The sequence below is a fragment of the Myotis davidii genome, unplaced genomic scaffold (assembly GCF_000327345.1).
Source record: "Myotis davidii unplaced genomic scaffold, ASM32734v1 scaffold299, whole genome shotgun sequence".
Lineage (NCBI taxonomy): Eukaryota > Metazoa > Chordata > Mammalia > Chiroptera > Vespertilionidae > Myotis > Myotis davidii.
The window spans coordinates 9,664,309-9,674,497 of NW_006293088.1; the positions used below are offsets into that span (position 1 = coordinate 9,664,309).

The following is a 10,189-nucleotide window of genomic DNA, read 5'->3' on the forward strand; positions in this document are numbered from 1 at the left end:
TCTCTCCGCCTGGGCCAGGTGCCTGCGGGGCGCGGCGGCCGGGCGGGGCGCAGGGCTGTGCCCGCGTCAGTTGCATGTCACCCCTCCGCCGTGACACTTGGTTCGGCCCGGGCTGCTGGTTGCCTGGGTATCCTCGGCTCCTGGGGGCTCACCCTCCACCCTCTGCCCCTTGACCCCGAGTCCCTCTGCAGTCCCCAGCTTTAGGGGAGCGCGGTCTGGTCTTTTGCTGAGATCTTGGCGGGCGTTGGTTTTCCCCGATTCGGCGTCCCCAGAGGCCTTCCGGTACCGGAGGCCCGTGGGGGACTACTCCTGGGTGCGTTCCCCAGGGCGGGGTGCCCGTCTCCTGTGGGTGCCCATTCCCAGTGGGTGCCCGTCCCCTGTGGGTACCACCTGCCAGGGAGATCTCCAGACTCCCTAGTCCTCGCAGAAGGCCACCGCGCTGCCTGTGTCCAGCGCCCCTGGCATGGCACTTGCCTTAACCCTCTGTCCAGCCAGCTGACCTCCTGGCCGGCTCTGAGCTCACCACCTGGCCCCTTTCGATGGCTCGAATGCTTGCCCTGCTGCCCGCTCCTCCTTCAGACTCCGAGGCCCCACCCAGGCACATCCCTTTAGCGCCTGTCTCCATAGACGCCAGTTTTCAGACCCACTCTCTCCTGTGTTGCAGTGTGTCCTCTTGGTTGAAGTATGTGCAGGAAGTCCAGGCTCCGCTTGCCTAGTTAGAAAGGAGGAGGTTGTAGCTACAGGTGTCTGTCACAGCTCACGGCACCCTCCACCCCTCGGTGTCTCTGGTCCCGCTAACTTGTGTCCTTGTCTTCCTCCCTCCAGGTACACATGCCATGAGGGTCGGGAGCCTGTCTGCTGTGGTCAGCACCGTTTCTCCAGGGCCTGGCACGTGGTAGGTACTCAAAAGATCTATTTTGAACCAGGGAATTCCAGGCGGGGCTTAATTAGATCTCCACTTGCTCTCCCCACCACCTCCCCGACAGTCCTCCAAAGCTTTTGGGTCTGTTATTCAAGATCTTGTTCTTTTCTGGGAAGGCAGCTTCCCTGGGCCTGGAAAGCTCCACCCTCCCGTACCGTTCCCTAGACTTTGGCCCAGCTGACCTCCAGCTCCTGGGCCCCCTCCTCTTCCCCCTGCCCTGCCTGCACGCCCCCTACTGGGGATCGAGCCCGAAACCCGGGCCTGTGCCATGACTGGGAATGGAACCGTGACCTCCTGGTTCACAGGTCAACACTCAACCACTGAGCCCCGCCGGCCGGGCCTCTCTGGGTCTTTAGATTCTTGGAGTCAGGGCGTTGTCTTCACACGTGTGTGCCGGTCAGACAGGCGTTGGTAGACGTGCTGAATAGGCGGTAGCAGCAAAGACCACGGCAGCTTCACCGCCCCTCACTGTGGAGGTGGGAAGCAGACACAGGGTGGGCAAAGGACTTCCCAGGAGTCTGAGAGGGAGAGGACCAGCCTGGCTCCCTGGCCAGTGCTCTTGACCTCCACCCCTGGGGTCTCCTGTCCCTCTGCCTCTCCTGGCCTCGGCGGGACCGCCGGGCAGGCATGGTCTAGGGGCTTTGCAGTCAGTCCCAGCCGCTGTCTGACTCGGCATGGCCATGCAGCCTCACTGTCGGGGGAATGGTGGTGCTCATCTCAGCCCTGTTGGAATCATAAATGTGGAAGTGTGAGCGCTGGCTCATGGCAGGGCTCACAAAAGCTGCTGTATTTTTTCTGTGTCTCCCCAGGCCATTGGGCCCCTTTCTTGGGAAAGCATGGGACCCTCCTTTTTCTCATCATTCTTCATCTACCCCCCAAGACCCGCTCCCCTCCCTCTGCAGCACCCCTACTCCTCCGGCATGTGAGGGTTTACTTACTTCAGTGATGGCGAACCTATGACATGCATGTCAGAGGTGACACGCAAACTCCTTTTTTGGTTGATTTTTCTTTGTTAAATGGCATTTAAATATATAAAATAAATGTCAAAAATATAAGTTTTGTTTTACCATGGTTGCAAATATCATAACATTCCTATATGTGACACAGCACCAGAGTTAAGTTAGGGTTTTTCAAAATGCTGACACGCCGAGCTCAAAAGGTTCACCATCACTGGTTTACTTCATCATCAACAGGATTCCCACCAAGTCCCTAGTCCTGACCTCACGGAGCTCAGTCTCGCAGGACAGTGGGGACTGCGCAGTGTGGTGACTCCAGTGGGGATCCCATGTGGGGAGCCCTGGGGGGACGGGGTGCTCATCCTGGGGAGGTGGCATTTGGTCTGACTCCGGGAGGACAAGGAGGATCACCCAGGTGTGTGCGTGTGTGTGCGTGTTGAAAGGGTGAGAGGGCGTGATGTCCGAGGGGAAGGGCCGAGTGGAGGTGGAGAGGAGGGAGGGCCAGGTGGCAGCTGTTCTGTGGGGCCCGGAGGAAGGAAAGAGTCTGGGTGTCACAGCCCCTGCTGCTGCCTGGGCTCCACCCCCAGGAGCCTGGGTCTCGGGTCACCTCTCCCTCTGTCGCCCACGCAGACCTTGCTGCCCGCCTCCACCTGCCAACGCAGGGTTGGAGTTTGGGTGGCGGATCCTTTCACACTGGAGCCTCCTTCCCAGTGTGTGTCCTGCTGGTACAGCGGGGGCCATGCCTCTGTCCAAGGCCCCATCGGTGCGTTAGGGCACTCGCTTCGCATGAATGAGCATCCCGATTTCATAAGGAAAGTCAACGGGAAACAACATTTCTCTGAAAAAAAAAAATGCTTGGGAGTCAACTTAATGGAAACTTCCATTTGCTCTTGGGAATGTTTATTGAGTTCTGATTGTGGCCCGGTCTCAAGGACATAGGAATGCAGGCCCCCTCTGTAAGCAGCTGGCCGGTGAGCTGGTGGACGAGGGCAAGTGGCAAGTACTGTGACCCAGGGAAGCACAGGGACCACGTGGGCTCAGGGCTGGAGCCTGGGACCACCAGGAGGCCTCCTGGGCAGCTGGCTCTCCCACCGGCTACTGATCGGGTTCCTTCTGCTCGCAGGGGTGGATGCCTGAGGCCCGTGGCTTCTGTAACGTTACCACAGATGTTGGCTTCAAGCCTCAGATTCATTCTCTCCCAGTTCTGGAGGCCAGGAGTCCAAGGCCTGTCACCCTGGGCTACAGCTGGGGTGGCCGGGCTGGTTCCTCCTGGAGGCTCCGGGGGAATCCGTTTCCTCGCCTTTTCCAGCTGCTAGAGGCCCCTCCACATCTCTCCCTGCGTCCTTGTCCCTGGCCTTTGCTCGGAGCCCTCCGGCCTCTCTTATTAGGACCCTTCTGACCGTGAGGGGCCCACCTGGTTAATCCAGGATGACCTCCCCACCCAGGTCCTTAACAGGCATCACATCTGCAAATGACGGACAGACGCAGCGTTGAGTCTGCCGCTGCCAGTGAGCTGCTCATCCTGCTACACGGAAGTCCCTCGGTCTGTCCCGCAGGCTGGGTGGACCCGCTCCTCCTGCAGGAGTTTCTGTCGTTCTGCAAGTTCCCCCGGAAAGAACAGGCTCTGAGTTAGTGGTTCTTCCAAATACTGACACATCTAATCATGCAATTTCAAAAGATCGCTTTCGCTGCAGCACTACGCACCTCCGAGAAGTCTGAGGGCATGAGCTGCCAGGCTCACGGAGAGGAAACTGACTTCCCAGCTCTGCTCTTTGCCTGGAACTTGATTTTGATTACGAGCTTCCTTGAAGTGACAGGCTCATTTTGTTCACATTGGAGGTACCTGCCAAGTACAAGTCTGAATAGCGTGTTTCGTTTCTCAGCAGTTCTTTTCAGCGTAAGTGTTGCCCTATCAACAAAGCGCCGGTTCGCTCGCAGCCTGAATCATCAGAGCAGGGCTCACCGGCCGGGCGACCTCTGCCTTCATTTTGGCAGTTTTGGTTGATGGTGGAGAGCGGCCACAGCATTTGGACAGGTTCAAGCCTCGGACTAATGAGAGGACATGGTCCTCTCGTGGCAAAGCCACGTGCAAGTCCCAGCCCTCCCAGCACAATTATGGCCAAAGGCTGTGGCTGTGAGCTTGACCTTATGGTCCGAACCTGTGGCCCCACGTGGCTGAGTGGTGTGGGCTGCGGGAGGTGCAGCCAGTGCTGCCAAAACAAAGCCTGATAGAGTTCAGGTGCAGGTAATTGAGTGGATTCGAAGTCTGTCTGCTCCGTCCTTCACCGCCCCTCAGGCTCACCCCTGGCCGTGCTGAGTGCGGCCCAGTTTATATTTCCCCTTCCGTCACAGAAAGCTAGAACCGCAGGTACTCCAGGCCGAGGTGAGAGAAAATGTGTCCTTTTCATAGTGTCACCAAGGTCATCGGAAGTGAAGCCCGTCACCTCGCTGTGAGTGGGGAGGGCTTGCTCCGCTGGCCGCGGGTGGGCTGAGTCCCGCAGCGCCTGCCCTGGCCTCACTCTGTCCGTGAAAGTGTCCATACAGTGAAAAAGGCAGACCTCACCTGGAGAAGTGAGAATGGCTTTGACCTCGCGGAGCCCTTGACTGGCCTGGGGAACCCCAGGGTTCGGGGACCACGTGTACAGAGCTGCTGGCTTGGGGACCAGCCCGCTGCCTCTTCCCACCATTCAGTCCGGCCTCTGTCGGCTGGAAAGACCCTCAGGAAGGGTGGACCCGTCTGGCTGGGCGGCACAGACACCCTTGGTGAGCCAGGCGACGCTCAAACTGCCCCCAGCTGGCTTCAGCAGCGAGAGACCCCGCCCGTGCGGGGCCGCCTGGGGGGCTGGGTCCCGCTGGTGCTCGGACCCACTGGCCTCGCCTGGTTTCTGCCCTGCCTGCTTCTTGTGTGTGTGAAGGGGGGGCTCCTGCACTGGCCCGGCAGCTTCCGGGGAGCGCCTCCACTCCAGGGGCTGCAGGAAGGTCTCACTCAGCAGACCCGGCAGAAGCTCTGAGATTTGCATCTTGGGGCCCTGAGTGGGCCACGCTCCCCGGGCCCCAGGCCTGGGCCCTGTGCGCGCTCAGCCTCCGCAGCTGCATGGAGCGGCCCTGCGTGTCCGTCCCTGGGCCAGTCTCCGAGGCCCGGAGAGTCCTGCTCTGGTTGGTTCCCGAGTGGAATGGCGGAGCGGTTCTTTGGAGCGAGACAGGCACGCTTGCCAGGGGAAGGCAGCGCGGGTGCCAGTCTCGCCCTGGGTGTGGAGGGTGGGGTTGCAGAGGCGGGTTCGGGGGTGCTGGGTCCTCGGGTACAGTGGGGGGAAGGGAAGTTTTAGAGCCGCTCTGAGCACTGTGGTACTTACAACTCTTTTATTTCTTTGAACAGGGATGGTGCAGGTGACCTTCGAGGCCAGTGACCCGCAGACCGGCAGGATGCGTGACTGGCACCAGATTTTTGACCAGAACGTGCTGGTGCCTCCCCACCCACACAGAGCACGCCAGCCCTTAAAGGACTCGACGGCGTTTCAGTGCGTCCTGAAGTGGCTCGATGGGCCGCTCATTAAGCAGGTAAAGAAATTTGCTATTTTTTGTCAAACACACGTTACTGCTCAGCTGGGAGGCTATTGATTTCCACTTATCTATCTGTGTCTCACCACTGTGCCCATTACCTCGGGCCTTGGCACTATTGGGAGGCAAAGTGGCCCATCAGCAAAGAGAATCCACGACTCAGCGGCTCGGTCAGCACTTTGGACCCGGGAAAGCCTGCTTCTGCCCGCAGAGCAGCAGCGTTAGGATGGGCAGTCTGGCTCCCTGGGCTCTTCCTTCCTTTTTAAAATATATTCTTATTGACCTCAGAGAGGAAGGGAGAGGGGGAGAGAGGAACAACAATGATGAGAGAGAATCGGGGATCGGCTGCCTCCTGCACGCCCCCTACTGGGGATCGAGCCCGAACCCCAGGCATGTGCCCTGACCTCCTGGTTCATAGGTCAGCGCTCACCACTGAGCCCCGCCGCAAAGGGCCTGTGTTTATAGTCTCTGGCTGCTCTGTCTGCAGTTGTGGCTGTGACGTCGCAGTCCTCACAGATTTGCCTCTCCTTTGCTGACACCACCCTGTGCTTCCATCAGGAAGGGTTCACTGGGCTGTGCACGATAAAACCCACCCAAATAGCCTAGCTAGAGGCGACCATTCCTCACATGGCAGGCAGACCCTTGGTTACTACAAGCTTCAGGCGTGGCCGACCAGGGTCCGTGATGTCCCCGGGCTTCTCTGGCTGCACCTGGTGCCAGAGGCACCGGTCCCCGCAGCCCTTGCCTGCGTCTCCTGGGCTCTGTGGGTCTCCAGGCGGGGCTGGGCCTGGGGCTTCGTGTTCTGAGAGGTGGTTCCTGGGAAGGAAATCGGTGCCTAAACCCCAGAGGACGCTGATGGCCAGCTTACCTGGATGGTCGTCAGCACCTGCGGGAAGCTCGGCTGCTGAGAACCTCCGGGTGCACCCCGTCTCACAGGGCGCGCTGGAGGTGCTGTCAGAGCTGGGGTGCCATATCCGCGTGTCTCTGTTCGATGTCGCCTACCGCCACTTCTTCGGGAGGACATGGAGGAGCGCAGCGAGGCCCGTGGAGCCGCTCCCCAGGCAGCCGTCCAGGATCGTCCTGAATGAGGTGGGCGTGACGCAGGCAGCAGGTGTTGGGGCCCTGGGGCGGGCAGGGGACCCCCGACCCGGGGACACGAACAGCGCCTCTCGGGCCCGGGAGGGCCTATGGGCCGTGGTCCCAGCTCGCAGCACTGGTCTGAGGGCGGCACCATTTCCAAACAAAGTCTTGCGTGGAAGCCAAGCGCCCTAAACGGGTGAGAGCGCTCCGCTGGCTAGAGCAGTGGGTGGGCACGCGCATGGGGTCTCGTCCTCCAGCACGCGGGGTATTTTGTTCCCCCAAAGAGTAACCCAGCAGGTCATGGGGCCATGTGTGCCCGCGTTTGTGCGTGCCTGCGTGCCTGCCTGCGTGCGAGCAGGTGGACCTGGTGAGCTGGCTGTGCGGCCGCGCTGACCGCGGTGGCTGTCCTGTGGCCTCTACCCTGTGCATCCATGTGGAGGAGGTCGCCAAGGTCGGGGGGTGGGACCCTGCTCTGGGGCGAGCACAGGGATGAGCCCCTCCGCTGTCCTCCCCTTGGAGGGGCTGGAACTGTCCCGCGGGTGGCACTCGGCTGCCAGGCCGCCCACCCTGAGGCGCTGTGGGCACCCTGCAGCATCAGGGCGCGTGCAGGAGGAGCCTTCTGAGTGACGCCCCACCCTCCGCGCTGCCCAGGGCTCAGCATCGTGCGGGGGGGGGCGGGGGGGGTCTTCTGTTGTCACTCCCGTTGAGTGACGCTTCAGATGTCACTGCATCAGCTCGTGGCTCTAGTCCCAGGTAGGAAAACCGAGATCCGGCACCGGTTCTGAGTCCGGGAGCAGCGTGGGCTCCAGCCCCGCTGGCGCCGTTTGCATCCTGCTTACTGAGCTGGGCACGGGGGCGGGTAGGGGCTAGAGAGGACTTAGTCCTGGCGCCTCTGCCGTAGGTGATGCCCCATGGGATGGCGATGGCCTCGGGAAAGCGGCTCTCCAGTGCTGTGCCCTCGGCGAGCAGCAGAGGCCGCTGGTGCCTGGGAAAGTCCTCACGTCCAGCACTTGCTTTTGTTGCCTTGACGGTCAGAATACAGAAAAAGGGGTTTTGTTCAAGTTCTTTAGCTCCAGAGAAGGCCCCTCCCCGTGTGCACCCGTGTGCATGTGACATCTGCACAGTGAGCTGTCCCTGAGGGCACTGGCATGCAGGGGGGGCAGGCGCTGCTCACTCTGGGGGTGCCCTGCCTGCCCCCCATGGACACAGATGAGTCTAAGCTGCCCTTTTAGGGGTTCGGGAATCGGGTGGCACGCTCTGACTCCACTGGCTGCCTGTGTGTCTGCTTACCCGGCAGCTGGGGGTCTGGTGTGAGGGTGCGGCTGCCTGCAGCAGGCCCAGCTGGCCCCGGACGTGGGTGTGGGCGTCGTCCTCGTGTGCTTGGCTTTGTTGAGGTGTCCGTGTGAGAGGCGGCCCTGGAGAGGCCGCTGTTCATTCCTTGGCCTTGACCCTGAGCCGGGAGCTTGTCTGTGAGTGATGACGCTTGGCGCCCGGCCCCCAGCTCGGAGCGGCTGTGGGCTCTGCTCCGAGACGCCTTTGAGGAGCACTGCCCTTCGCTCCTGAGAGATGCCTGTCACTCAGCCGCCTCTCAGCAGGTGTCTTTAAGAAATAGCTGGGGGCTGCCCTGGCCGGTGTGGATAGACCATCGGCCTGCGGACTGAAGGGTCCAGGTTTGATTCTAGCCAAGGGCACATGCCCCGGTTGTGGGCTCAAGCCCCAGTGGGGAGGAGGCAGCTGATCCATGGTTCTCGCTCATCATTGATGTTTCTGTCTCTACCTCTCTCTTCCTCTCTGAAATCAATAAAAACATATTAAAAAAATAACGGGGGGTCAGAGTACCACACAGCCCCTCCATTTTCTCTCCGATGGACTCGGTTCCCCTTAAATCCTTCTCTGATGACCACGTCCATCCTCGGGGACAGGCTGGTTTTCCTGCTTCAGCTTCTGGGGGCGCCTGGGCAGGAAACCTAGGGGATCTCCACACACGGGGAGACCCTGCTTCGGGTCCTCCCACCCCAGCCCTGGGTGCTGAGGTCACAGGACATCAGCTGCTCTCTCCGGTCACAGGTGATGGGCTGCTTCCACTTCCCACCCCGCCAGGGGACACCGACGCTGTGTTCCTCGCCAGTGAGAGCTGGCCATGTCCGCGTTAGCAGTGGCTGTAGGGAGGCCGGGGGACCCCGTAAAACTCCAGGGCTGCCTTCTTCCCGCGGCCTCACCACCTGTCGTGGACCCTGCGCCCCCCCGCCCCCATGCAGCGTGGAGGCGGTGGGGAGCCAGCGCGTGTCCAGGAGAGCGGCCGTGTGACTGGCTGTCATGTCCCTCGGGTCAGTCGTTCTCCTCCAGGCTGGGGCCCTGAGCCAGGAAGGGGGACACTGTTGGGACTTCGTTGTGTGGTGGTCCAGCTGCCTGGCGTGGGGGGCAGTGCAGAGGCCAGCCTGTGAGCCTGGGAGGTTTGCTGACTTTCCTGTGTCCGCCGGGAGGTGTCCTTGGCCGGAACGGGCTGTCCTGACTGCTCTGCAGGGTTCGCTGTGAGGACAGGAGCTGGTTGGACAAGGTGGACGAGGTGGCGTGGGGTCACTTTGCCTGGCCGCAGGCACTATCACCCTGGACAGCGACACGCAGGGCCTGGCAGCTCCCTGGGAGGGGCCATCTCCCGGCCGTGCTGCTCACTGGGGTCAAGGTGAGCCCACCAGGTGGGGGACGCCTTGGCTTTGTCATCGGCGAGTGCGTTTCCCCAGAGGAGAGGACTGAGCAGCGCCTGTGCCTGGAGGTCCAGGGTCCGAGCCCAGTGGGAGGCCGAGTGGCAGGTGAGGGCAGGAAGCGCCGTGAGCGACCTGCCTTCCTGGCGATGCTCTGGCTCAGGCCGGTGGAGAAGGCTCCGGCAGGCACCGCTCCTCTCCCTGGCCTTGCCGCCGCCGCGCCTCTGCTGGTGGCCTTTCCGGAAGCTCGTCCTCAGAGGCCCCGTCACTGCCACGGGGTGAGACGTGGATCGTGGCCCGAGGCCAGTGGGATCTGTGTGTCTGAAGGTGAGGCAGCGATAGGAGCATGTCTGTGGTTTATTCATCTGCTTATTGGGCCTGTGGAAGAGGGCGGTGTGAGGTGGGGGCGTGGGCACCTCACTGCGGCCTCCTCTGGCAGGAAGTCCGATGGGCTTGACGCGAACCTCCATCCTGTCATTTCAGCCCATGGGCAGATCTGCCTCTCGGTGCCCGCGTGGCGTTCGTGCACCGTCCCGGGAGCAGGGCGCAGGCAGGTTTGGCCGCTGAGTGCCGTCAGGGTTCCTGGCCAAGCCCACGTGTGCGGTCAGGCGGCCCGGGCCTAAGCACCGCGTGGGCCTCTGGACCCTGGCGGTGATGGGATGGCAGCTGCGGAGCCGCGCCGTGTGCATCCCAGACAGCTTTTACCCCATGAGCCCCGGGTCAGCCCTGAGCAGCTTGCCTTGCCTGGCCTTGCCCTGGGACCTTGGGCCTCTCCAGGCGGCACCTGCTTTCCCGGGCCCCTACGAAGCCCTTCGCCCGGCGCCGTGCCCAGCCCGCAGGGTCGGTGAGTGGTGTTTGGAAAGCGCGTCTGTCCTGGCCGATGAGCAGCGTGGTCGACCCAGGACCTCATGTTGTCCCACGTGCCGCGCTCCAGTGCCACCTCCCGCTCAGAGCGAGTCCCCGGATCCGAG

The 10,189-nt window shown here is 61.8% G+C and overlaps 1 protein-coding gene across 1 annotated transcript in view; it reads left to right on the plus strand.

Annotated features, from left to right (window-relative positions):
* NPHP4 (nephronophthisis 4) overlaps positions 1 to 10,189 on the plus strand; it is a 59,784-nt gene that overhangs the window by 1,424 nt on the left and 48,171 nt on the right. The window contains exons 2-4 of the mRNA XM_015565952.1: positions 826 to 895; positions 5,255 to 5,436; positions 6,373 to 6,525. Coding sequence (XP_015421438.1) covers positions 5,257 to 5,436; positions 6,373 to 6,525 — 333 coding nt within the window. The 5' untranslated portion in view covers positions 826 to 895; positions 5,255 to 5,256. The remainder of the gene's footprint in view (positions 1 to 825; positions 896 to 5,254; positions 5,437 to 6,372; positions 6,526 to 10,189) is intronic.